General features: G+C 39.8%; 1 protein-coding gene across 1 annotated transcript in view; it reads left to right on the top strand.

The window, feature by feature from the left end:
- KCMF1 (potassium channel modulatory factor 1) overlaps positions 1 to 23812 on the top strand; it is a 90342-nt gene that overhangs the window by 41196 nt on the left and 25334 nt on the right. The window contains exons 2-3 of the mRNA XM_066377850.1: positions 13562 to 13729; positions 17690 to 17829. Coding sequence (XP_066233947.1) covers positions 13562 to 13729; positions 17690 to 17829 — 308 coding nt within the window. The remainder of the gene's footprint in view (positions 1 to 13561; positions 13730 to 17689; positions 17830 to 23812) is intronic.

Genomic DNA, 23812 nt, shown 5'->3' with positions numbered 1-23812 from the left:
TAAACTAAAACTGCACTTTCTTAACACTAAATGTAAACTAAAACTGCATTTTCTTTACTTTAAACAAAACTAGAACTGCACTTTCTCTACTTAAAATGAAACCACAGAAACTTAATTGTAAAAAAAAAATGCACTTTCTTAGCTTTAAACTTAACTTTAACATTATGTATTTTTCATTTAATCATCACCTGTTTTTGCCTTTTGGGCTGCACTTTCGGCACTTTCACTTGCAGGACTTTTGAATAAAAATCTATCCAAAGAGGTTTGCTTTTGCCTGCCTTTAAAAATGTTACGGCAATGTGACAAACAAGTGTCATTAAAAAGTGCTGAAGCACGACCAGTTGAAACTTTTTCTGGGTGTTTCTTTTCAGTGAAACTTGAAAGCTTCTTCCACTTTTTCAGCATGTATTTAATTTCATTTGTAGAAATCACTTCCTCTGACTCGACCTCCTCCTCACTACTAATCTCTTGCAGAAGCTCTGTATGTTGCATCATCTGTAGCTCCTTCAACTCATCAGTTGAGAGTTCCTCCTCATGTTCCTCGACGAACTCATTTACATCACCCTCATCTACCTCCAGACCCATAGACTTTCCGAGGAACACAATCTCCTCCAACACTTCTACCTAGGTCTCGGATGTCTGGTTCAAATCCTTCAAAGTTCCTGTCTGCAATATCAGGCCATAACTTTTTCCATGCCGAGTTCAAGGTTCTTCTTGTAACCTCTTGCCATGCCAAGTCAATAATGCGTAAACATATCACATTGTTGTAGTTAGCTTTCCAAAATTCTCAAAGGGTTAGAATTGTATTCTCAGTCACCTCAAAGCAGCTGCAGAACAACTGCTTTATAAAGCTTTTTAAAGTTGGAAATGACCTGCTAATCCATAGGTTGCAAGATTGACATCGTGTTGGGTGGGAGGTAGAGGACTTTTCACGAATTCGAACTCATTGAGAATGTCATCTTCAAGACCAGGTGGGTGGGCTGGAGCATTTTCAAGGATTAGTAATGCTTTCATCGGGAGTTTATTTTCTTGAAGATATTACTTCACTGCAGGACCAAAGACGAGATTTACCCATTCAATAAAAAACTGCCGCATAACCCATGCCCTAGCATTGGCGCACCACATAACCTGCAGTTTTTCTTTAAGAATCTTGTGAGTCGTGCCTGACCAGGTGGTGGCGCAGTGGATAGAGCATCAGACTGGGATACGGAGGGCCCAGGTTCAAGACCCCAAGGTCACCAGCTTGAGCGCGGGCTCATCTGGTTTGAGCAAAGCTCACCAGCTTGGACCCAAAGTCGCTGGCTCGAGCAAGGGATTACTCGGTCTCCTGTAGCCCCACGGTCAAGCACTTATGAGAAAGTAATCAATGAACAACTAAGGTGTCACAGTGAAAAACTAATGATTGATGCCTCTCATCTCTCTCTGTTCCTGTCTGTCCCTATCTATTCTCTGACTCTCTTTTTGTCTGTTAAAAAAAAAAAAAGAATCTTGTGAGTCTTAAAGGCTCGAGGATTTTCGGAATAACACACTAGCAGTGGCTTTACTTTACAGTCACCGCTAGCATTTACACACAATGCAAGGGTCAGACGGTCCTTCCTGGGTTTATGGCCTGGCAGCTTCTTCTTCTCTGCGTTGATGAAAGTCTTCCAGGGCATTTTCTTCCAAAACAATCCTGTTTTGTCACAGTTGAACACTTGTTGGGGGATGTAGCCTTCCTTTGCGATAAGCGCAGCAAAACATGCGATGTACTCCTCAGCTGCCTTAACGTCAGCCCTCGCAGCTTCACCATGCCTCACCACCGAGTGGATGCCAGATCTCTTCTTGAAATTTTCAAACCAGCCGTGACTTGCCTTAAACATATCTTCTTCTGCCTCTTTTGAGGTTGATGGTTCTTTCTTCTTCAAGTCGCTGTAAATAATACGGGCCTTTTCGCGTATTACAGTCTTCGTCACTGTATCTCCTGCCAGCTCTTTCTCTTTCACCCACACCAGCAGTAGCTTCTCCATTTCTTCATGGATATTTGTCCTTAATTGGGACAGAATTGAAGAGTTTTAGAGTTTTATTAAAGGAGGAAATTTTAATATGCCAGCCGCATATGGCTGACACATGGAGCATCTGCAGGCCCAAATCGTGCAGCCCCCAAAATAGTTCCGGGGCTGCTTATATACCCTTGATCACTCGCAGGCCAGGGAGAGCATGACATTATGGCACAATCATTAACAAGATTATAACATTTGTCTAGGGGATACACAGAAACATTAAGACTTTCACGATAACACAATCAAAGACGTTTACAAATCTTTCAGGGTTCCTCTTTCCTCACTAGCCTAGAGGTATTTTACTCTCAAGATTCCAGGAAAGGGAGGAACTACAATCAATCCAAAGTTTTATGTAAATTCTGCCTCCTATTGAAAGAGAAGAAGTTTCTCAGTTAACCTTAATCCTTTCAGAGAATTTAAGACCAAATGACCCTAGTCGTCCTTGTAAGTCAGGAGACTTCTACATTCCTTTTCCTCCATTTTCCAAGGAAAGGACAGGAAAGCCTGACCTTTTCTTCCTAGAATACCAATATTTATTTGTAGTTTTTTGGTACCTTACAACATTCCCCACTGGCTTTATGTCCTAAGTGAAATCTTTGACTTAATTTACTGAAAAGCATGAGGTTGTTGTGTAGGGATGTTAACTTATAACATGTAACAGATATTTAACAGACAGCATTAATAGCAATACAGTCACTAAAGAAACAAATATTACTGATCAATTTCTTATAAACTGCACAAACCTTTTGCAACTTACCTAGAAATAATTGGCTTTTATAACAATTTACTTTTAGTTAGAACTCTTAATTTTAAAACCTTTATAACCTTTAGTGACAATTAAGTTGACTTTTGTTTTACCCTAGTTTTCCTTTTTCCCAAAGTCTGATTAAAAAGGAGTCCTTAGTGAGTTTCTTCATTCTTTAGCCATACATAGACCAACCAGCTTCCGGTTCGAGTAAGGCATGCTATCCACCTTGGTAGTAGGGTAGTCAGGATCACGGTGATGTACTGGATCTTCTGGCAATGTTGGAAGTACCTCTAGGAGTCTTTTGAACAGTCTGCTGTGTAACCTATAAATCCTGCAAGTACTTAAGGAAGGGATGGTTACGTTTCCTTTACGATTTGATTCATGCATTCTATTTGTCCTGAACTTTTTGGGGCTTGTAGGCATAATGTAATTTCAAAATAGCTTCTAATTAATATTGGGTTCCTTTCTTACTAGCTGTGAGACTTTGGACTCTAATGCAGGCCTATCATTAGAATGGGCCAGCTAAACCTGGAAAGAATTCTTTATAGCAACTTTCTAACAACTGTCACTGTGGCCCCACTTCTAGTAGGGAAAGCTTCTACCTATTTGTCAATTATTTTATTAAAGTCTATTTCTAAATGTTTACCTGGGAAAACTCCTTTTTCCCTGTTTCTATAATTCCCTTATTTTGTTTAGTATTCACTTGGACATAATACTCAGATATTATGCCTTCTGTAATAAATTCTAAGTTTGGCTTTTCTAATTATCCTTTACCTGTTTGCAAAATCTTTTTCTAATTGGTTTCGAATAAACCTTTTGCAATAAAGGTTCCAAGACCCCACTGATTTTGGGTGGCATCTATTCATTTGAATTACTATGTTTCGATTTTGAGGCAGACTGGAAAAATTTAAATTAACAATAAAATTCAAATAGCTAGTGTTAATAAATGTTATAACAAGTGTCCTAATACAATAAAGTGACTAAAGCCTATTAGATTATTAAACAAAACAGAGTTCTAACTAATACAACAGGATTCAAAATAAAATTCTTACAGTTTCAAATGTTCTTAACATGTTAACGTAATTTCACTAAGTCTATGTTGACACCATTATTGCTCTATATTATTTGCAAATGTAATTCGATCTTATTTTAGTTTGAAAAATGTCCCAAAGAGTAGGAGTCATATGCAGGAAAAGTCTATAAGGCACTGGAGTTGTGGTCACATTCCACACTCTGTAGCTAAAGTCTAAGTCCTAATGACACTGCTTTTAACTGGAATTAGAAGCAGATTCCAGCCAAAAATAGGCATGGGGAATTGAGACAAGAGGAATAAAGGAGACACTATACATTAAATAAACCAACAGAGATGAGACTGTCATACCCACAGTGGAGATCTTCGAGGGATAAATAAAACTCAAATATTCAGATAAGGCATAGTAAATGGCCCTTGTTTGCACAAGAAATGAGATCAGTTTACCTGCTATTTGGAAGAAATTCCCTAGGCTCATCTATGGTGACATGGGATAGGACTAACGGCCCTGGGCACCTTTTTATCCTTCAGTGGCGAGTGTCAGCAGGCTAGGCAAGCTCAGGTCACAGGTAGCTGGGTTAGGGCTGGAAGAGACTGAACCCTCTCTCCGCAGAGCAAGGGGGCAGCTTACCTTCTCGTGTCCCTTTTTTCTCACAGCAAAGGCATGTCCCTGGTGGGGGCTGAGAAGCCCTGCAGGCTTTTACTTAATGACCTTTCTTTACATTCTTGAAGCAGGTCCCTGATGGAATCCTATGAAGCCCCTTCGGGGCACTGGAGCCTCCAAGGGCATATGCCAAGAGCTGATATTTTCCTGATCTCTTTTGGGCTCTATTTGCCTTTTCTGTTACTATCCTTTCTTGATCATTATAGACCTTAAAAGCCATGCTCAGAAGATCTCACTGAGGGGCTTGAGGGTCCTTTTCTGTTTATATAACTTTTGGAAAAAGGCAAAAGCATTGTTATTAGCTGGATCAAATAAAAGGGGGTAAAAGCTTGCAGGAGGAACAGGTTTGGTGTCTCCTTTAGAATTCCAGAGTCTCTCTGATGTTGAATAACTTAGTACATTAGCATTCAAAAGAAATTTTAACAATACTGTTTCAAAATGATAATAAACTAAACATTACATAAAAAGACACTTATCAACAATTATTACGTTTTCTAAATATTCAAACCAAGATTTTAACATCACAGAGCTATGAAATAGCAGATAAAAAGAATTAAGAAAAGGCCTTTGAAATAACATATACATTTTTAACATGGAAAATATTTTGTACACATCAGTGGGGACAGTAAAGTCACTACTCCTAACCCAGTGGTCAGAAAACTTATTAGTCAGTATAGCCAATTATTAACAGTACAATAACTGAAATTTCTTTTGAGAGCCAAATTCTAAACCTAAACTATAGAGGTAGGTACACTTCCTACCAAGGCAGCACCCACATATGGCACCTCGTTGGGGAGCTACACCCAAAAAGGTCCCATGTGGTCCACGAGCTGTTTGCAAGCAGCATTTTGCCGACCTGGGTTCTTAAGGAAGGGGGAAGAGGCAGAGGCATCCAGTGGGCCTGTCCGTTCTTGTACAACCCAGCATTTCCAAGAACTAAGACAACTTTCACCCCTCCCCGGCAGCTGTTTAGCTTTACTTCTTTCAACAAAAGCAGCAAATTAAAATATATAAATTTTACAAATTTACCTTCCTAACGGTGAGTTGCTTTAGCCTATATGAGGTTTCTAATTTCTCGTAATTCCCTTCTATAACTTCCTACACATCAGTGGAGGGCAATAAGACATTAATCCCAATCCATGGAAGGTTCATGCAACACCTATGTCCTAGGGAGGGGAAGGGGAGAGGCAACTGGAGGGCCTGTCTCCCCCTATAATCCTGTTACTTATGATTCCATTACTCATTCTGGATTATCCTGATAATCCCATTTCCTATAATCCTATTATTTATGATCCCATCACTTGCAATTCATTTCAAAGAACTGATAACCAGCAAGGTCCACACCCGTGGTTTGTTAATTTCTAAATCCTTTCTAATCTTGTTCTTTTTCCTTTTCTAAGGTTTTTCTAAAGCAAGGTTCTAATCTTTAATGCTATTCCTCACCTGTATTTTCCAAATAGGTAAAACTGAGACTAGTTTCTATTCTATACTTTCTCTAGTCACTTCACCTTTAGTTGTTCTTGCCAATTTACTCTAACGCCCTTCCCCCGCTGTTCTGCATACAACTCATCCCAGCCCTGCTTTCCACTCTTTTCTCACCCAAACTGCTTGTCAGCCCTTTGCCCCAGAGGCTGGGGAAACACTTTAAATTGTCCAGAGAGAAGGCAGGAATTGGCACACTAATAAAAAGCAAAAAAAATAAGACAGACAATTAACTAGCACCCGGAATAAAGAGTATTTGACTATAGACGACACAAGACAAGAAGTAGGAGCCAACTGAAGAGAACAATTTCTTCAGGGGAGAAGTCAGGTAAAGTGCTCTGAAGCTAGAGGTCTTTGAATTCAAGAAAAGAGATTTTTATATTTTTCGAGCTTGTTTTACAAATTTTCTTTTACTTTTGCCCAGAAATTTCTAATTTTGCATGCAAACATTCAGTTCTGGCCTTAGAAACAGACACAGTTACACATTAAACAAAGACTTCACATACACAAATTATAAATAAAAAAATTTAAATGAGCGTGCTCTACTTATTCCAATTAAAATTACACGAGATATTTTTCTGACAAACAGAGACAAAAATTATTTACTCCCACAGCTCAATAGACAAAGGAAGGGGTTCCACTTTCAGGGGCTAGTCAGGTGTTCTCCTAGCCGTGTTCCTGGAACTTCAGCTAGGCACCAGAGATTCCCACTCACACACCGATCACTCGAGCCTCTCAGGTGCACACAGGTCGCAGCCCCAGAGATTTCTTAACCAGGGGTTTTAGACAGAAACATTAAAACAAAGACTGAGATCTTGACAACCACAGAGAAGTCTCGGGAAGCCCAAGGCAAGATTAATCCAGGTTAGTTCAGTCTCCATTGATTCAGTGCGATGCAAGACTGACTAATCCTGGACGGACTCAATCTCCACTATGCCTCCCTAGAGCACAAACGAAGTCCCCAGAACCTGACATCTCTGAAGGCCCGAGGCAGAACTGGTGGACCTGGTCCCTTCGGTCCTCACTAATGTCCCTCCAGGGTATGAGCAGATATCCTCTAGAATCCGAGGACCTAGAAATTCTCCACCGACGTCTCGGTCTTGGAGAGCATACTGCGAACATACCAAACACGTCTGATCTATTTTGCCATACCCCAAAACATAAAGAAGCGAAAGCAAGAGTTCAGAGGAAAGCTAGAAAATTCAGTAAAGCAAAAAGAGTTGCTTTACCGACCTCCTCAAGTTCTCTGCCGAATAGTACAAATTGTCAAATTTGGGAACTGGTGGCATCTACCGGAGAACTGTCTGGACCCACAGGAAGACTGGGAGCCCTGAAAAGTCTCAGGTGGTGCATCTCTCCTCGAGATTCAAGCAGGGCTAGGCAGCTCAGCGGAGAGTCCATCTGATTCGGGGTGTCTCTATCTGATGACACAAAACACTTGATTCCAGACGAGCCCCCAAATGTTATGAAGTACTGCACCCCAGATTCTGAAAGGCACCGTACCTCATTTCATCGAGTCCACGTAGAGACACCCAGTCCAGATAAATTTTGAAGAGTTTTATTAAAGAAGGAAATTTTAATATGCCGGCTGCATATGGCTGACATGGGTCATCTGCAGGCCCAAATCGTGCAGCCCCCAAAATAGTTCCGGGGCTGCTTATATACCCTTGATCACGCGCAGGCCAGGGAGAGCATGACATTATGGTACAATCATTAACAAGATTATAACATTTGTCTAGGGGATACACAGAAACATTAAGACTTTCAAGATAACACAATCAAATCTTTCAGGGTTCCTCTTCCCTCACTAGCCTAGAGGTATTTTACTCTCAAGATTCCAGGAAAGGGAGGAACTACAATCAATGCAAGGTGGCATGTAAATTCTGCCTCCTATTGAAAGGGAAGAAGTTTCTTAGTTAACCTTAATCCTTTTAGAGTATGTAAGACCAAATGACCCTAGTCGTCCTTGTAAGTCAGGAGACTTCTACATTCCTTTCCCTCCATTTTCCAAGGAAAGGACAGGAAAGCCTGACCTTTTCTTCCTAGAATATCAATATTAATTTGCAGCTTTTTGGTACCTTACAACACCATAGGTTATTATAAAGTGACTCTTAAATTTTTAGAAACTCTGCTGAGAACTTAATTATCTAACATGTTTTAATGGTGTTATTGAAATATATATTTGTGTTTGAAATAATGACCTTGAATCATAAATATTGTTAAGTATATTTCAGTGTTCAGAAGTTAGAAATTGTTGGGCGGATAAAATGTATTATGCTCACTTTGTTAAAGATGGTGCTGCCCACGTGGAAGCCGTCACCCAGGTGATATTAATGTGTGTTGGGGGCGGGCTGTGGGCAGGCAGAATCCTTGTAGCCTGGGGCTTGGTTTTGGGATTATGCCTTTCCCACCCTTTTTGATGTGGGGTGGTGTAATCCCATCATGTCTCTGATAAGTGACTTTGTATTAGAGACTTCCCTATTTTGTATATTGGATTAAAGGTTTTGATTTCTACACTATAAAATGGGGGCAGAACGGGAGCTTGCGCTCTTGGTTCCTGAGATTATCATTAGAGAAGAGAGGAGAGAGAGCAGAGAAAGCCCACGTGGAGGAGGCCAGGGGAAAGCAGCCAAGATGGCGGAGTGTTAAGTGAGAAGCCAGTTTGTGCAGAGTGAAGGAAGGAGATGGGGAACAGAGGTGAATAAGTCTGGTGAGCTAGAAACCTTTGATTCTAGGAAACTTGGATAAATCAGTAGCTTTGTGAGCACTGAATGTGAGTGGGTTTTGGAGCCCATTGTGTGTTTTTACTTGCCCGCCGGGTGCAAGCTAGGATTAAAAATGATGGTTCATCAGTTTTTGGCTCCATTGTTTCTTTACCGACTGTCCGAATCTAATGCGAACCTGCATAAGCCTGGCTGCTGTGATGGTGGCCCTGGCTTCTGGCTTTACAGAAATGATTCCATGAAAAATAGTTCATTTAAAAAACTATTTCCATTTGGGTTGTACGTGAAGCCTGACACGTTCCTTCATCTTCACTCCTTAGGAGATCAAGGGATAAGCACCATCTGCATCTTTCTACTAAAAAGGGTGTAGTTTGGCCATATCACCTTCCACAGTTGCCTTAAGCTTTGTACATTTATTCTTGTCAGTAGACATTCCCACCACAAAAAGTCAGGCCTACAGAGTACTAGCAGATGGGACACCCTGAGGAGTTGGTGTTCAGGGCCAGGTTTGTCTTCCTGGCACGAGAGAGAGAGAGAGAGAGAGAGAGAGAGAGAGAGTCTATGTCAGAAATAGACACAGAGAAGGACAGACAGGAAGGGAGAGAGATGAAAAGCATCAACTCTTCATTGTGGCGCCTTAGTTGTTCATTAATTGCTTTTTCATATGTGCCTTGATTGGAGGGCTACAGCAGACCGAGTAACCCCTTGCTCAAGCCAGCAACCTTGGGTTCAAGCTGGTGAGCTGTGCTCAATCAAACCAGATGAGCCCGTGCTCAAGCCAGCGACGTTGGGGTCCTCTGTGTTCCCTCTGACACTATATCCACTACACCACCACCTGGTCAGGCCTGGCACCTTTTTAGCAGTTCTCACTACATTTGCTTGGCAAAATTATTGTCCCCACTTAAATTAAATTTCTGTTTGTGAATCAAAGTAGATATTTACCCCTTTTTAATATTTTCCGTTTTATTCTTAAAGCATTGTCATTCTTGGAAACTGTTTTGAATAAGCAAATTTTGAAGTATTTCATTTTTTTGCTCAAGAATCTTGTCAGTGAAGCTTTCTTTGCCCACAGTGTATCCTTTTCTGTTTCATTTCCCTCCAAAGCACTTATCTTCTAAAAACTAAGTTATGCTTTATAACTAACATTTTATGTGGAGCACTGGACCTCATTGCTCCAGGTCAGTGCTTTACCTACTGCACAACCACAGGTCAGGCTCCCCAAGGAATGGATTTAAGAGTGAAATTTCAAGGTTGTAGAAATTGCACATGTTTAACTTGACCAGAATGTAAACAAAGTTTTCCAAGTGGTTGTACTGATGATGTGTGCTTCCCTCCCCACCAGCATAATAGAAGTGTTTCTGTTGCTCCTTGTCTTCATTAATAATTAGTACAGATAAATGATAGTTCATGATAGTTTTACTTGCATTTCTTTGATGACTTATGAGATTGAGCATCTTTTTATATATTATTTGCGTTTGTTCTTTGTAGTCCCCGTTAAAGTCTTTGCCCATTTTTCTATTGAAAGTTGGTCATTTTCTTATTGATATCTGAGAGTTCTTAATACATTCGGAATACCAAACCTTTGTCTGTCGTGTATGTTGCAAATACCCCCAGTTTCTGGGCCTTGTATTGAAAGGTGAAGAGCCTGACCTTGGACCTGGAATGCTGGAGGTCACCAGTTCGAAACCCAGGGCTTGCCCGTTCACGGCATATACGAGAAACAACAACTATGAGTTGATGCTTCCCGTTCCTCCTCTACTGCCTTTCTCTTTCTCCTTTCTCTAAAAATCAATCCGTAAATAAAATCTTAAAAAAAAAATTTGAAGAAAAATCTTATACTGATGTGGTTGAATTGGTTTGGACCATATGTATGTGTGTTTTAAGAAATTGTTTCCTACTCTGGGCTCATAAAAATATTCCTCTATATCATCTTCCAGGGACTTATTTTTTGTTTTCCTTTCGCATTTGTCTTGAAACCATCTGAAGTTGTTTTGTGTATAATGGGGGCGGATTCTGTAGAAGAAATCCAATTTTATTTTTCCCACAGATGAATCATCAGCTGTCCTATTTGTTGTCTATTCCCTCCTTTCCGCATTAGTCTCTAATGGCCTTGCTGTCATGTAACAGATTTCATCATGTGTGCTTCTGTTTCTGGGCTTTCTATTCTATTCCATAGATCACTTTATTTCCATGCCAATACCATTCTGTCTTTTATTTTCTTTTTTGACAGACACAGAGAGACAGAGGGACAGTTAGGGACAGACAGACAGATAGGGAGAGAGATGAGAAGCAACAATTCTTTGTTGCAGCTCCTTAGTTGTTCATTGATTGCTTTCTCTTATGTGCCTTGACTGAGGGGCTACAACAGAGTGAGTAAGCCCACGCTCAAACCAGTGACCTTGGGGTTTTGAACCTGGGTCCTCAGCATTCTAGTCCAACTCTCTATTCACGTCACCACTGCCTGGTCAGGCAATACCATTCTGTCTTAATTGCTGTAGATTTACAACTGTGCTCGATATGTTAAGCAAATCTCTCCATCTTGTTTTTCTTCAGGAATACATCAGCTATTCTTCACCCTTTGCAACTTGCACAAAAATTAGAGTCAGCTCACTGTGTGCCACAAAAAATCATTTTGATTTTGATTAGAATTGTGTTGAATCCTCAGATCAATTTGGGGAGAATTGATATTTTATTAGTTGAAATTTCTAATTTGTGAGCCTAATAGTTTTATTTTTAAAGTCTTCCCATGTCTTTGAGTATATTTTTACCAATTTGCTTTCATAAAGTTTCTTTAAACTCTTCCCTAGCCAATCAAAAATTTCGATATATTTATTCATAGGTGCTTTTAAAAAATACTTAATGACATAATTTATATACTTAACAAAGTGTATTATTTTACCCTTTTTGCATGTATAATTTAGTGGCATTAAGTATATTCACATTGTTATGCAACCATCACTACTGTCTGTCTCTTGAATTTTTCAAGCTTTTTAAATTTCTTTTAACCTATTAAGTATCATTTGATATTCACTTTTTATAAACCCTGGGAATTTGATTCTGCTGTCTATTTCTGCTACTTCTTTTTAGTAGTGCTTTGTTTTTTGTATTTAAACTAAATTCTTGACCTGGGAATCATTTGGGCTAATTTGGGCTCTCCACTTGTAAGATGGCCAGTCTGGTTTGTAATTTTGACTTATTAGGGTGTTTTTGTTGCTGTTTTGTGCTGAGAGGTTGGGGGGAATTCAATAAAGCAAGTTTCATACTCCTCTCGGGAGAATTTCTTTCTTTCTTTTTTTTTTTTTTTTTTTTTTTTGTATTTTTCTGAAATTGGAAATGGGGAGGTAGTCAGACAGACTCCCGCATGTGCCTGACTGGGATCCACTGGCATGCCCACCAGGGGGCGATGCTCTGCCCATCTGGGGCATCGCTCTGTTGCGACCAGAACCATTCTAGCGCCTGAGGCAGAGGCCATAGAGCCACCCCCAGCGCCCGGGCCAACTTTGCTCCAATGGAGCCTTGGCTGCGGGAGGGGAAGAGAGAGACAGAGAGGAAGGAGAGGGGGAGGGGGTGGAGAAGCAGATGGGCGCTTCGCCTGTGTGCCCTGGCCGGGAATCAAACCTGGGACTCCTGCACACCAGGCCAACACTCTACCACTGAGCCAACCATCCAGGGCCTCTAGGGAGAATTTCTAACTCATACACTAAGGGCACACATTAAGTCCTCACTTAACATTGTCACTAGGTTCTTGGAAGCTGCAGATTCCAAGGCAAATGGCCTAATCAAAGGCAAATTAATAAAAACAGGAGTTTAAGCTCCTATGGGATAGTTTTGATCACAGAAACATCACCAAATTTCTAAATAAAGACCAAAATACTTCTAATATTAAGCATTGAAATAAATGGGAGCTATACATACATTTAAGAAAGATGAATAAAAACGAGTAAGGCCATCTCTTCCAACCTGCCAATTTCAATTCAGTTTGGTGGGTGGCTGGAGTCTCCCCTGGCAGCTCAGGTGCTAGGTTGGTCCCAATCCTGGACAGGACCCACTGCCATTGCAAGGCCACTCACACCCACACTCAGACTGGGGCATTGTAGACATCAGTTTGCCTCATCTTTGGGATGTGGGAGGAAACTGGAGTCCCCAGAGAAAACCCACACAGACAGGGAGAACATGTCAACTCCACACTGATAGTAGCCCTGGCCCGGAATCAATTTATTTTTCTTCATTAACATTATAATAAAATGGCATTATTCTAGGACCTGCTATATTAGGGTCTCAGCTTTATGAGGAATTGCCTGTTAAGACATTCCAGCTTTAGCAGACTTTGGCCTTTGCTTCCTATTCTTTGTTTTACAATGCTATGAAATATTAGCTCAGATTTTTACCTGCTTTGGCAAATACCTGCCCACCTCAGATTTTTACCTGCTTTAGTGATTCCAGTTACTTGGTTTTACCCTCTTGCTAGCTCAAGTCATATTTTTTAATTGAGGTAACATTGGTTTATAACATTTTGTTTTAGGTGTGCAACATATTTTGATGTCTGTATTCACTATGGTGTGCTCATCACCAAAAGTCTAGTTTCCACACATTTGATCCCCTTTACCCATTTGCCTCTCCACCTCACCTCTTTCCTCCTCTGGTAACCACCCATCTCTTATTGTATCTGTGAGTTTGGTTTAACATTTTCTCAAATATTTTAAGTTATTTTCATTCCATGTAAATCAGGGTAACAAATTCACCATATTGTTGGATATGCCTGTATCATTGTAAATGAAATATGGGGTTAAATGAGCACCTTAAAAATTTATAAATGTGAAAAAGAGAGTAGCCTTTTACAGCTGTTAATTAATGATATTTCTTTTTTTTTAATAGGTGTCAGCTGTGATGCATGTTTAAAAGGAAATTTTCGAGGTCGCAGATATAAGTGTTTAATTTGCTACGATTACGATCTTTGTGCGTCTTGTTATGAAAGTGGTGCAACAACAACAAGACATACAACTGACCACCCAATGCAGTGCATATTAACAAGGGTAGATTTTGGTACGTATTCAACAAAATTTTAGTGGATTATTATTTAGAATTTTATGTGTGTGTGAAGAAGGCAAAATGTTCTAAAACTATGTCCCCAATAGCATACACAAGGCTCTAAATTTATTGAAAATAAGATGAATTTTTTATAAATTCTGAATTATTCTTCCTTCTAATGATAGTTTACTTGTTTATGAAAGCCATTCAGAAATATATGTAACTGACAAGATATGAAATAGAAGAGTACCTCAGTGAAGAAGGAATAAAGTTAAACTACCGTACCTCTTGATAATAGCGCACAGGTATTCTTGCTCTAGTTATCAGAAAGCAGATTATTTCCACAGTCGATTATTTCCACAGTTGCCAATTCATAAGACAAGGTATAAATGTTTTATTGCTGTAGTTTCTTACATAGTCAACACCTAGTTATTAACTCTTTTTTTTATTATAGTCATCCTTCTAGGTGTGAAGTGATATCTCATGTGGTTTTGATTTGCATCTCTCGGATGGCTAATGATGTTGACCATCATTTCTTGTGCTTATTGGCTGTTTGTATATATACTTAGGAGAAATGTCTATTCAGATCCTTTGCAAATTTTTAACTTTGGCAAGATATCTTTTATTGTTTTAATAGTTCATTGTATATTTTGTATACAAGTTCCTTATCAGATGGATGGTTTGCAGAAATTTTCTCCCATTTTGTGGGTTGTCTTTTTACTTTCTTACTGGTATGCTTTGAAGCATAAAGTTTTTACTTTTGATGATGTCCAGCTTGTTTTTTCCCTTACATTGTGCTTTTGGTGTCATATCTAGGAAACCTATTGCCTAATTCAAGATCACAAAGATTTAAAACTGTTTTCTTCTGAGTTTTATCTTTTACATTTAAATCTTTGATCCATTTTGATTTAATTTTTGCATGTGGAATGAGGTCAAAGGATACAAAGTTAATCATTATGCAAGATCAGTGTTTTAGCAATGGGTAAGTTCTGTTGCACACAGCTTGGTGACCATAGTTAACAATATTGTATTCTGTATCCACAAATACACACATATACACAATAGTAACTATGTAGAGACATTAATGAGCTTGACTGTGATGATCCTTCCACAGTACCATTTTTTATATATATAATATATATGGTGGTTTGGGGTTTTTTTTTTTGCAACAGAGACAGAGAGGGACAGACAGTAAGGAGAGAGATGAGGAGCATCAATTCTTTGTTGCGGCTCCTTAGTTGTTCATTGATTGCTTTCTCATATGTGCCTTGACTGGGGGGCCGCAGCAGAGCGAATGATCCTTGCTCAAGTCAGCAACCTTGGGCTCAAGCCAGAGACCTTGGGCTTCAAGCTAGCAACCTTTGGACTCAAGTCAGCAATCATGGGGTCATGTCTACAATCCCACACTCAAGCCAGCGATCCTGCACTTCAAGCTGGTGAGCCCGTGCTCGAGCCAGATGAGCCCACGCTCGAGCCAGTGACCTCAGGGTTTAGAACCTGGGTCCTCTGTGTCCCAGTTTGACACTCTATCCACTGTGCCACCACCTGGTCAGGCTATATAATTTTTATATGTTAAAGATATCTCAGTAATGCTGTTAAAGAAAATCAGTTGGTCATAAATGTGTTTATTTCTAGACTCTCAAGCTATTTTATTAATTCATATCTTTATGCCAGAAACACACTGTCTTGACAACTGTAGCTTTTAGTAAGCTTTGAAATTGAGAAGTGTGGGTCTTCCAACTTTATTCTTTTTCAAAATTATTTTGGTTATTTTAGATCCCTTGAGTTTTTGTGTAAATTTTAAGATCAGTTCTATAAAGAAATCAACTGGGATTTTGATAGGGATTGTTTTGAATCTGTGGATCAGTTTGGAGAGTGATGATATTAAGTCTTTAGTCCATGAACATGGGATATGTTTCCATTTATTTATCTAATTTTTTTATAGTTGTCAGAGAATAGGTTTTATACCGTATTTTTCACTCCATAAGACATTTTTTTTTCCCAAAAATGTGGAGTGGGAAATGCCCGTGCATCTTATGGAGCGAAAAATACGATATTTTATTTTATTTTATTTTATTTTATTTATTTATTTTTTTTTCTGAAGCTGGAAACAGGGAGAGACAGTCAGACAGACTCCCGCATGTGCCCGACCGGGATCCACCCGGCACGCCCACCAGGGGCGATGCTCTGCCCACCAGGGGGCGATGCTCTGCCGCGACCAGAGCCACTCTAGCGCCTGGGGCAGAGGCCAAGGAGCCATCCCCAGCGCCCGGGCCATCTTTGCTCCAATGGAGCCTTGGCTGCGGGAGGGGAAAAGAGAGACAGAGAGGAAGGAGGGGGTAGGGGTGGAGAAGCAAATGGGCGCTTCTCCTATGTGCCCTGGCCGGGAATCGAACCCAGGTCCCCCGCACGCCAGGCCGACGCTCTACCGCTGAGCCAACCGGCCAGGGCCGATATTTTATTAAATATTTTAACACACCATTTGGTTCAGAATATTTTTTTTCTTATTTTCCTCCTTAAAACCCTAGGTGTGTCTTATGGTCAGGTGCATCTTATGGAGTGAAAAATACGGTACTTCTTTCATTAAATATATTCCTAAGTATTTTATTTTTGCTGTTATAAATGGAATTTAAAATTTTTTATTTTTGTATTATTTACTGAATGTGTATAGAAAAACAACTGGTTTTTGTATCTAGAACTTGTATCCTGTGGTGTTCCTGAACTTGTTTATTACTTTTGATAGTTTTTTAGTGGATTCCTTAGGATTTTCTGTGTATAAGGAGGTCATGTCATATGGTAAATAGAGATAGTTTTACTTCTTCCATTCTATCTTGATGGCTTTCATTTCATTTTCTTGCCTGATTACTTTGGTTAGGTCCTTCAATAAAATATTGAACAGAAATGGCAAGAGTGGACATTCCTGTCTTGTTTCTGGTCTTAGGGGGAAAGTATCCAGTCTTTCACCAGTATGATGTTAGCTGTGCCTTTTTTGTAGATGCCCTTTAACAGGTGAGGAAGTTCTATTATTTTTTATATGTTTATTCCCACCTACCCCAAATTCACCTGGCAAGTTTTATGCACATAGTAAATGATCAATATATATGTAGTGGGTACATATTTTTAAGATAGTTTAAATCTCCCTAAAAATGAATGTGAACAGAATAATCATATAGTGAACACTTTCATTTTTCTCTTCTAACAAAAATGATCCTGTCTTCTTAAATTAGGCATTTGTTTTATGTTAAATAATGAGATTGTTCTTTGTAATGAAGTGACATAACCTACTAAATATACTTTCAGTTGCATTTTTTTTTGTGACCAACTAATGAAGGAAAAGTAGACTTACTCATTGAGATATGCTGATAAGACAGATTAGTCTCACAGACTCTCACTAGTTGGTTGGTTCTTCACTAACCAAGTTGAGCATAGTGGGTTGTCATAGCGCCCTATGCAGTTAGCCTTTCAAGAACTGAATGCCAAAGTTCTTTCCTGCTGTAAGAATGGTATATGTTCTACAGACAAAGCTATATCTGGAAGTTGGTATATTGATCATGGTCGTCTGTTCTTTCCCTCTGAGCACTTGTGTTCTGTATATGATACACCCTGCTGATTTCTTTGTATCGACATTGGTATTACCACAGTATATATATATATAAAAGTAAATTACAATAAAATTAGAACCAGATGTGCAATGAGAGATATTTTAACACTCAGTGAAGGGATTTTTAAAATGTTCCTTGTAATAGCTATATGGAGAAGGAATTTGGAGAATGGTTGTGGAATCCTAGGAAGAATAAGGATGTTGCAAATGAAAACTAGAAGTGCCTAAGCACTCATTGACAGAGTGAGGTTGTTGGTGGAAGTTTCAAGCATACTTTTTAAAAATACTATTTTGTGTACCATATGTTTACATTTTTATATATTTAAAAAACTAATAAGAGTTCTTTCTCAGTGCAAATCCCCTTTATTTTTCAGATTTGTACTATGGTGGGGAAGCTTTCTCTGTAGAACAGCCACAGTCTTTTACTTGTCCCTATTGTGGAAAAATGGGCTATACGGAGACATCTCTTCAAGAACATGTTACGTCTGAACATGCAGAAACATCAACAGAAGTGGTGAGTGAAGGACCCCTGTGTCTAAAATGATGGGATAAAGTACATTATTTCTAATATGTATAAATAAAGCTGGGTCACTGCCATGTACTTTCTCCTGAGTTTGCATAATAATTATTAAAATGATCTTTTAACAGCAATTTTATGCATACTAGTAGGGGCATGTGTGCAAGATAATTCCCATTTGTCCACACTGTTGTTGCCCTATTCTAAAACCAAACTGTAGAATCTTTACCTGATTCAGGAGCCTTCAGTAAATGCATTGTGAAAAGGTTAAAAGCACCTCAGCCTTCAGTACAGCTCTTTTTATTGTATTTTTGCTATATTTTTCTTCTATAAGGAAACCTTCAAAGGAAATTTTAAAATGTTTGATCATGTATTGAGTAGTAATTTATTGTCATATCTCATTGACTATACTTGGTTTGCTCAAAGCTCTGAGTCCTTGAAAGTTCCTCATACTCTGATCTTTTCCAGTGACTTAAAGCCAAATAACCAGAATGATACAGAAAGTCTTTCCTTAAAAGCTTTATGGTATTCTATTTGACCTCTGATTCAGCATATATACAACTTCAAGAAATGATAACGTGCACACACAAGAGTCCCCCTTTACCATTAGTAATAAATAATAAAGAGTGAGAGATGGAACTGTAGAGAATTTGGAAAATTTTGGCACAAGCAGTTGCACATTGCATCAAAGTAATAAGTCCCTAAATATACTCAAACAAACTGAAACTGAAGAGAAATACAACAGTGTGTCCACAAACATACAGCTGGTAAGGGCCAAAGCCCAGTGTTTGAACTCAGCCAGAGTCCTTCTAGGTTGTAGAGTCTCTGCTTAATCACTATTCTATTTTGTCTCTACTACAGCTCTGCTGTTTCAGCTGTTCACTTCTTTTTCTTTTTTCTTTTCCAAGTGAAAGGAGGGGAGATGAAGAGACAGACTCTTGCATGCGCGCGCAACTGGTACCCACCCAGCAACCCCTGCCTGGGGCCAATGCTCTACCTATCTGGGGCCATGTTCACAACCAAGCTATTTTCAGCACCTGAGACAGAGGCTCCATAGAGCCATTCTTAGTGCCTGGGGTTCATGTACTCGGACCAGTCAAGCCATGGCTGCAGGAAGGGAAGAGAGAGAAGGGGAAGGGGAGGAGTGGAGAAGCAGATGGTCACTTCTCCTGTGTGCCCTGACCAGGAATTAAACCCAGGGCATCCACATGCCAGGCCAATGTTCTACCACTGAGCCAACCAACCAGGGCCCAACCATTCCCATTCACGTTGCTAGTTTGATGCTTAAAGTTAAAGATTTATCATTCAAACAGTTGGTAAATTTACATTACATAGTCCTCAAGTTTAAATTTCACTGTCTGATGACACGGAAATGTGTTTTTTGTTGTTGTTTTCTTCAGAAATGCTTTTTACCTTGCACGTTGAGAAGCCTTAGCATACTGTTGTCACACACATTACACTGCTGTTCTTAATTCTTTGTATCCTGTAAAGGTGACTTTGCTTCTTTTTGGTACAGTCCAGACACCAATATGAAGAATGCTGACTTGATTGCCTTTTTATTATAGTTGCCGTGGAAAATTGCAATAAGTTCTCTTTGATTTAATTCCTATCAAGTTTGGGTACTTTTTATCTAGATACAATAAAGGAGAAGTTTGCCCTATTGTAACTAGGCATTCTTAAAATCATTATTAGCCAACAGGCCCCCTAGTATACTTTTATCACCCCATTGAGGGCAGGACAAGTACTCAGTTTTTTACATCCAAAATTGGAAGAGGCCCTGACCGGTTGGCTCAGTGGTAGAGCGTCAGCCTGGCATGCAGGAGTCCCAAGTTCAATTCCCGGCTGGGCACACAGGAGAAGCGCCCATCTGCTTCTCCACCCCTCCCCCTCTCCTTCCTCTCTGTCTCTCTCCTCCCCTCCCGCAGCCAGGGCTCCATTGGAGCAAAGTTTGCCCGGGTGCTGGGGATGGCTCTATGGCCTCTGCCTCAGGAGCTGGAATGGCTCTGGTCACAACAGAGCAGCGCCCCAAATGGGCGGAGCATCGCCCCCTAGTGAGCATGCTGGGTGGATCCCAGTTGGGTGCATGTGGGAGTCTGTCAGACTGCCTCCCTGTTTCCAACTTCAGAAAAATAAAAAAATAAAAAAAAAACCCAAAACAAAACAAAATTGGAAGAGCCAGTGGTAATTTAAGTCCTATTCATAAATGAAAAGCTAATTGTTCATTTTTTAAAAGTAAGAATCAATCCCTATGAGCCTTTCCTTAATTTTTTTTCCTAAAAGTGATTACAATTTTACACTTTTCTATACCCAATACACTGTTTGAAAATTAATTACTGGCTGTCTGCAAGTGGTTTTATGGTCTGGCTGTCATACATATAATTGTGTTCAGTTACATGCCTTCATTAAGTTCCCATGCTTTTGGAACATAGCTCAAGGCAATGGCTATACTGTTCTTCATATTGGTATTTGTGGAATATTTTAAGGTGTTTTTCCCTTGCCTGACCTTTGGTGGTGCAGTGGATAAAGCATCGACTTGGAACGCTGAGGTCACCAGTTTGAGACCCTGGGCTTGCCTGGTCAAGTCACATGTGGGAGTTGATACTTCCTGCTCCTCCCCCCTTCTCTCTCTCTCTCTCTCTCTTTGTCTCTCTTTTCCTCTCTCCTCTCTCTTTAAAAATGAATAAATAAAACCGGAAAAAAAAGAATTTTCCCCCCCACCTTATCAGCTCTTAGTTTGTATGAGCACTACATCTACCTCTGTTTCCACCAATAATATACCCAGACATTTCAAAGTGAAAACTGGTGAGTGGACAATAGTCTCTGATATAAAGGTGCAAGATTTTTCTTTGGATCATGTAAGTCTTGTCCTAAATCCAGGGCTGGCATTCAGCAGGTACACTATGTACAGCTTACTGACTAGCATCTATGCTGAAAGATTGTTGCCTTTACCGTGCCAGTTGTTAAATATTTTTAATACCTTTCTGTGATATATGTGAAGCATGTTAATGGCTCTAATATTTAATTATGTAATTGTCCAGGTGCTATTACATTGGGTCTCCTCTCACCCCACACCTAGTTTTTGGAAAAGTCAGGGTTAAACATTTTTGAATTCTGGGGTTTGAATGATTCATGTAATTTTGGTGGAGAATTATATTCATATAATAAATAACTCACTGTATCTCCTTTTCTGTTCCTATTTACATTTTTCTTTCTTTTATTAATGAGAGGTAGAAAGATACGGCCCTGGCTGGTTGTCTCAGTGGTAGAGCGTCGGCCTGGTGTGGAGTCCCGGGTTCGATTCCTGACCAGGGCACACAGGAGAAGCGCCCATCTGCTTCTCCACCCCTCCCCTTCTCCTTCCTCTCTGTCTCTCTCTTCCCCTCCCGCAGCCAAGGCTCCATTGGAGCAAAGATGGCCTGGGCACTGAGGATGGCTCCGTGGCCTCTGCCTCAGGCGTTAGAGTGTCTCTGGTCGCAACAGAGCGATGCCTCGGATGGGCAGAGCATTGCCCCCTGGTGGGCGTGCCGGGTGGATCCCGGTCGGGCACATGCGGGAATCTGTCTGACTGCCTCCCTGTTTCCAGCTTTAGAAAAATACACACACACAAAAAAGAGAGAAAGATAGTGAGACAGACTCCCTCCCACATGCACCCCAACTGGGATCCACCTGCAACACCTGGCAACCCCACCTGGGACCGATGCTCAAACTAGTCAAGCGACACGGGTTGTGAGAGGGGAAGAGAGAGAAAAGGGAGAGAGGGAGGGGAAGAGAAGCATATAGTCACTTCTCATGTGTGTCCTGACCAGGGATCGAACCTGGGATGTCCTCATGCCAGGCTAATACTATCCAGTGAGCCAGCTGGCCAGGGTCACATTTTTCTTTTTAATGCTCAATTTGCTATCTTGCTTTTTCCCTGTGTTTCCTGCATATAATAGTCCTCTAGACCATCACTTTATACCTGCCTATAGAATTTAAGGATCTCACTTCTCTAACCAGCATTCCTTTGGAACATTTAGGGGCAACAGGATATATCACTGCAGATATTACTGTCACCACTAGTAAGGATGTAGTGGTACCTGACATAGCTAGTAAGAAAGCCTACTGAAGGCTAATACTGAAAACAACTTTGTAGTTCTTGTCTGTATTTCTGTTTCCCTTTTCAGCTAGGGACTCTTAAAGCCCCAACCTAGAGATTTGCCTCCCTTTTTAATATTAATATAAGGTTATTCAAGAGGTTTTTTATTTTGAGGATATGAAGTGCCCTTCAAAACCAGATACTATGAAAAATAATATCTGACAGAGAATGCATAGTGAAGGTGATTACTAGTTAAAAATTTTAAAAGCAGATTGGGTATGATCTCAGGAGTCTTTATGTAAACACCTATATGAACAATGTGATTTTGAAATTAAGTACAAGTTTTTTTTTACAATTTAATTTGAATTTATTGGGGTGACACTGGTTAACAAAATTATACAGGCTTCAGTTATAATTCTGTACACCATATTATGTATTCACCTCCCCCAAAATCAAGTCTTCATCCATCACCATTTATTCATTTATTTCCCCATCCCCCCCCCCCAGCAATAACCACACTGTTGTTGTCCATGTCTATGAGGTGTTTTTTCTCTTTTTTTTTTTTGGTTCTTTTTTTGGTCAATTCCTCTACCTCCCTCACTTAAACGCCCCCACCAACTGTCAGTCTGGTCTCTATGAGTCTGTCTCTATTTTGCTTGTTTGTTCATTTAGACTGTACTTTGATTATGGAAAGATTTAAGAGGGGAAGTAGCATTGTCTGTTATTATCAGAATACATCAACCTGGTGGGTAGTAGAAGTGAATAGAGGTGGACCTGGATTGCAGATATGAGAGATCTATTGGGAATGTGTTTAGATTGTGAAAGAAGCATGGTGGAAAAACTTTTTTTGAACATAAAAAATGGGCGTTAAGAGTGACTCCTGGGCCCTGGCTGGATTGCTCAGTTGGTTAGAGCATCATCCCAGTATGACAAGGTTGTGGGTTCACTCCCCAGTTAGGGAACATACAAGAATCAACCAATGAATGCATAAATAAGTGGAACCACAAATTAGCGGGGGGGGGGGGGGGTGTTGGTCTCTTTCTCACCATCTCTCTCTCTCCCGCTCCCCCCTCCGTTCCTCTCTCTAAATAATTTTTTTTTTAAAGTGTGACCCCTGAAATTTTTTTAAAATCTTAACATTTGAGCTGACTTGTACTAGAGCTAATTAGAAAGCTCTCAGAGTTTTTTGTTTTGTTTTTAAATGGAATGTGCTTTTACCTTTAATTAATAATATGTAGTCAATCTTTTAGTTCTCTGTTTAGTAAATCTTATCTCTAAAAATCTATACTATTTTGTTCAAATTACAACAGTCTAAGTTCACTGCTGAGAACTTTTATTTTCTATTTGATTTATTTGCTCTCTGTTTTCATTACTCTCCAGAAAAGGGTCAGGGGTGGGGAGTCTCCAGCTTTCTTTTTATTTAAAAATTTTTCTAATTTAGATATTCAATTTATTGGGGTGACACTGATCATAAAGAGTACACAGGTATCAGGTGAACATCCCCATGGCACTTGAACTGTTGATTGTGTTGTGTGCCCATCACCCAAAGTCAACTCATCTTCTATCACTGTATATTTGTCCCTCCATGGTAATCACTTCAGTTTTATCTGTGTTCGTCTCAGTTTTACATCCCACCCATGTGTGAAATTATACAGTTCTTAGCTCTTTCTGATTTATTTGTTTCATTTAGTACAGTGTTCTCAAGGCCCATCTTGAGGTCTTCAACTTTCATATGTCCTTTTTTTTTTTTTTTTTTTTTTTTAATATTTTATTGATTGATTTTTAGAGAGAGGGGAGAGAGAGAGAAGGGGGAGGAGGAGGAAGCATCAACTCCCATATGTGCCTTGGCCAGGCAAGCCCAAGGTTTCGAACTGGCAACTTCAGTGTTCCAGGTCGACACTTTAT

Source organism: Saccopteryx leptura, chromosome 3 (genome assembly GCF_036850995.1).
Source record: "Saccopteryx leptura isolate mSacLep1 chromosome 3, mSacLep1_pri_phased_curated, whole genome shotgun sequence".
Lineage (NCBI taxonomy): Eukaryota > Metazoa > Chordata > Mammalia > Chiroptera > Emballonuridae > Saccopteryx > Saccopteryx leptura.
The sequence above is the reverse complement of the archived record's forward strand: the minus strand, read 5'-3'. Positions and strand labels throughout refer to the sequence as shown.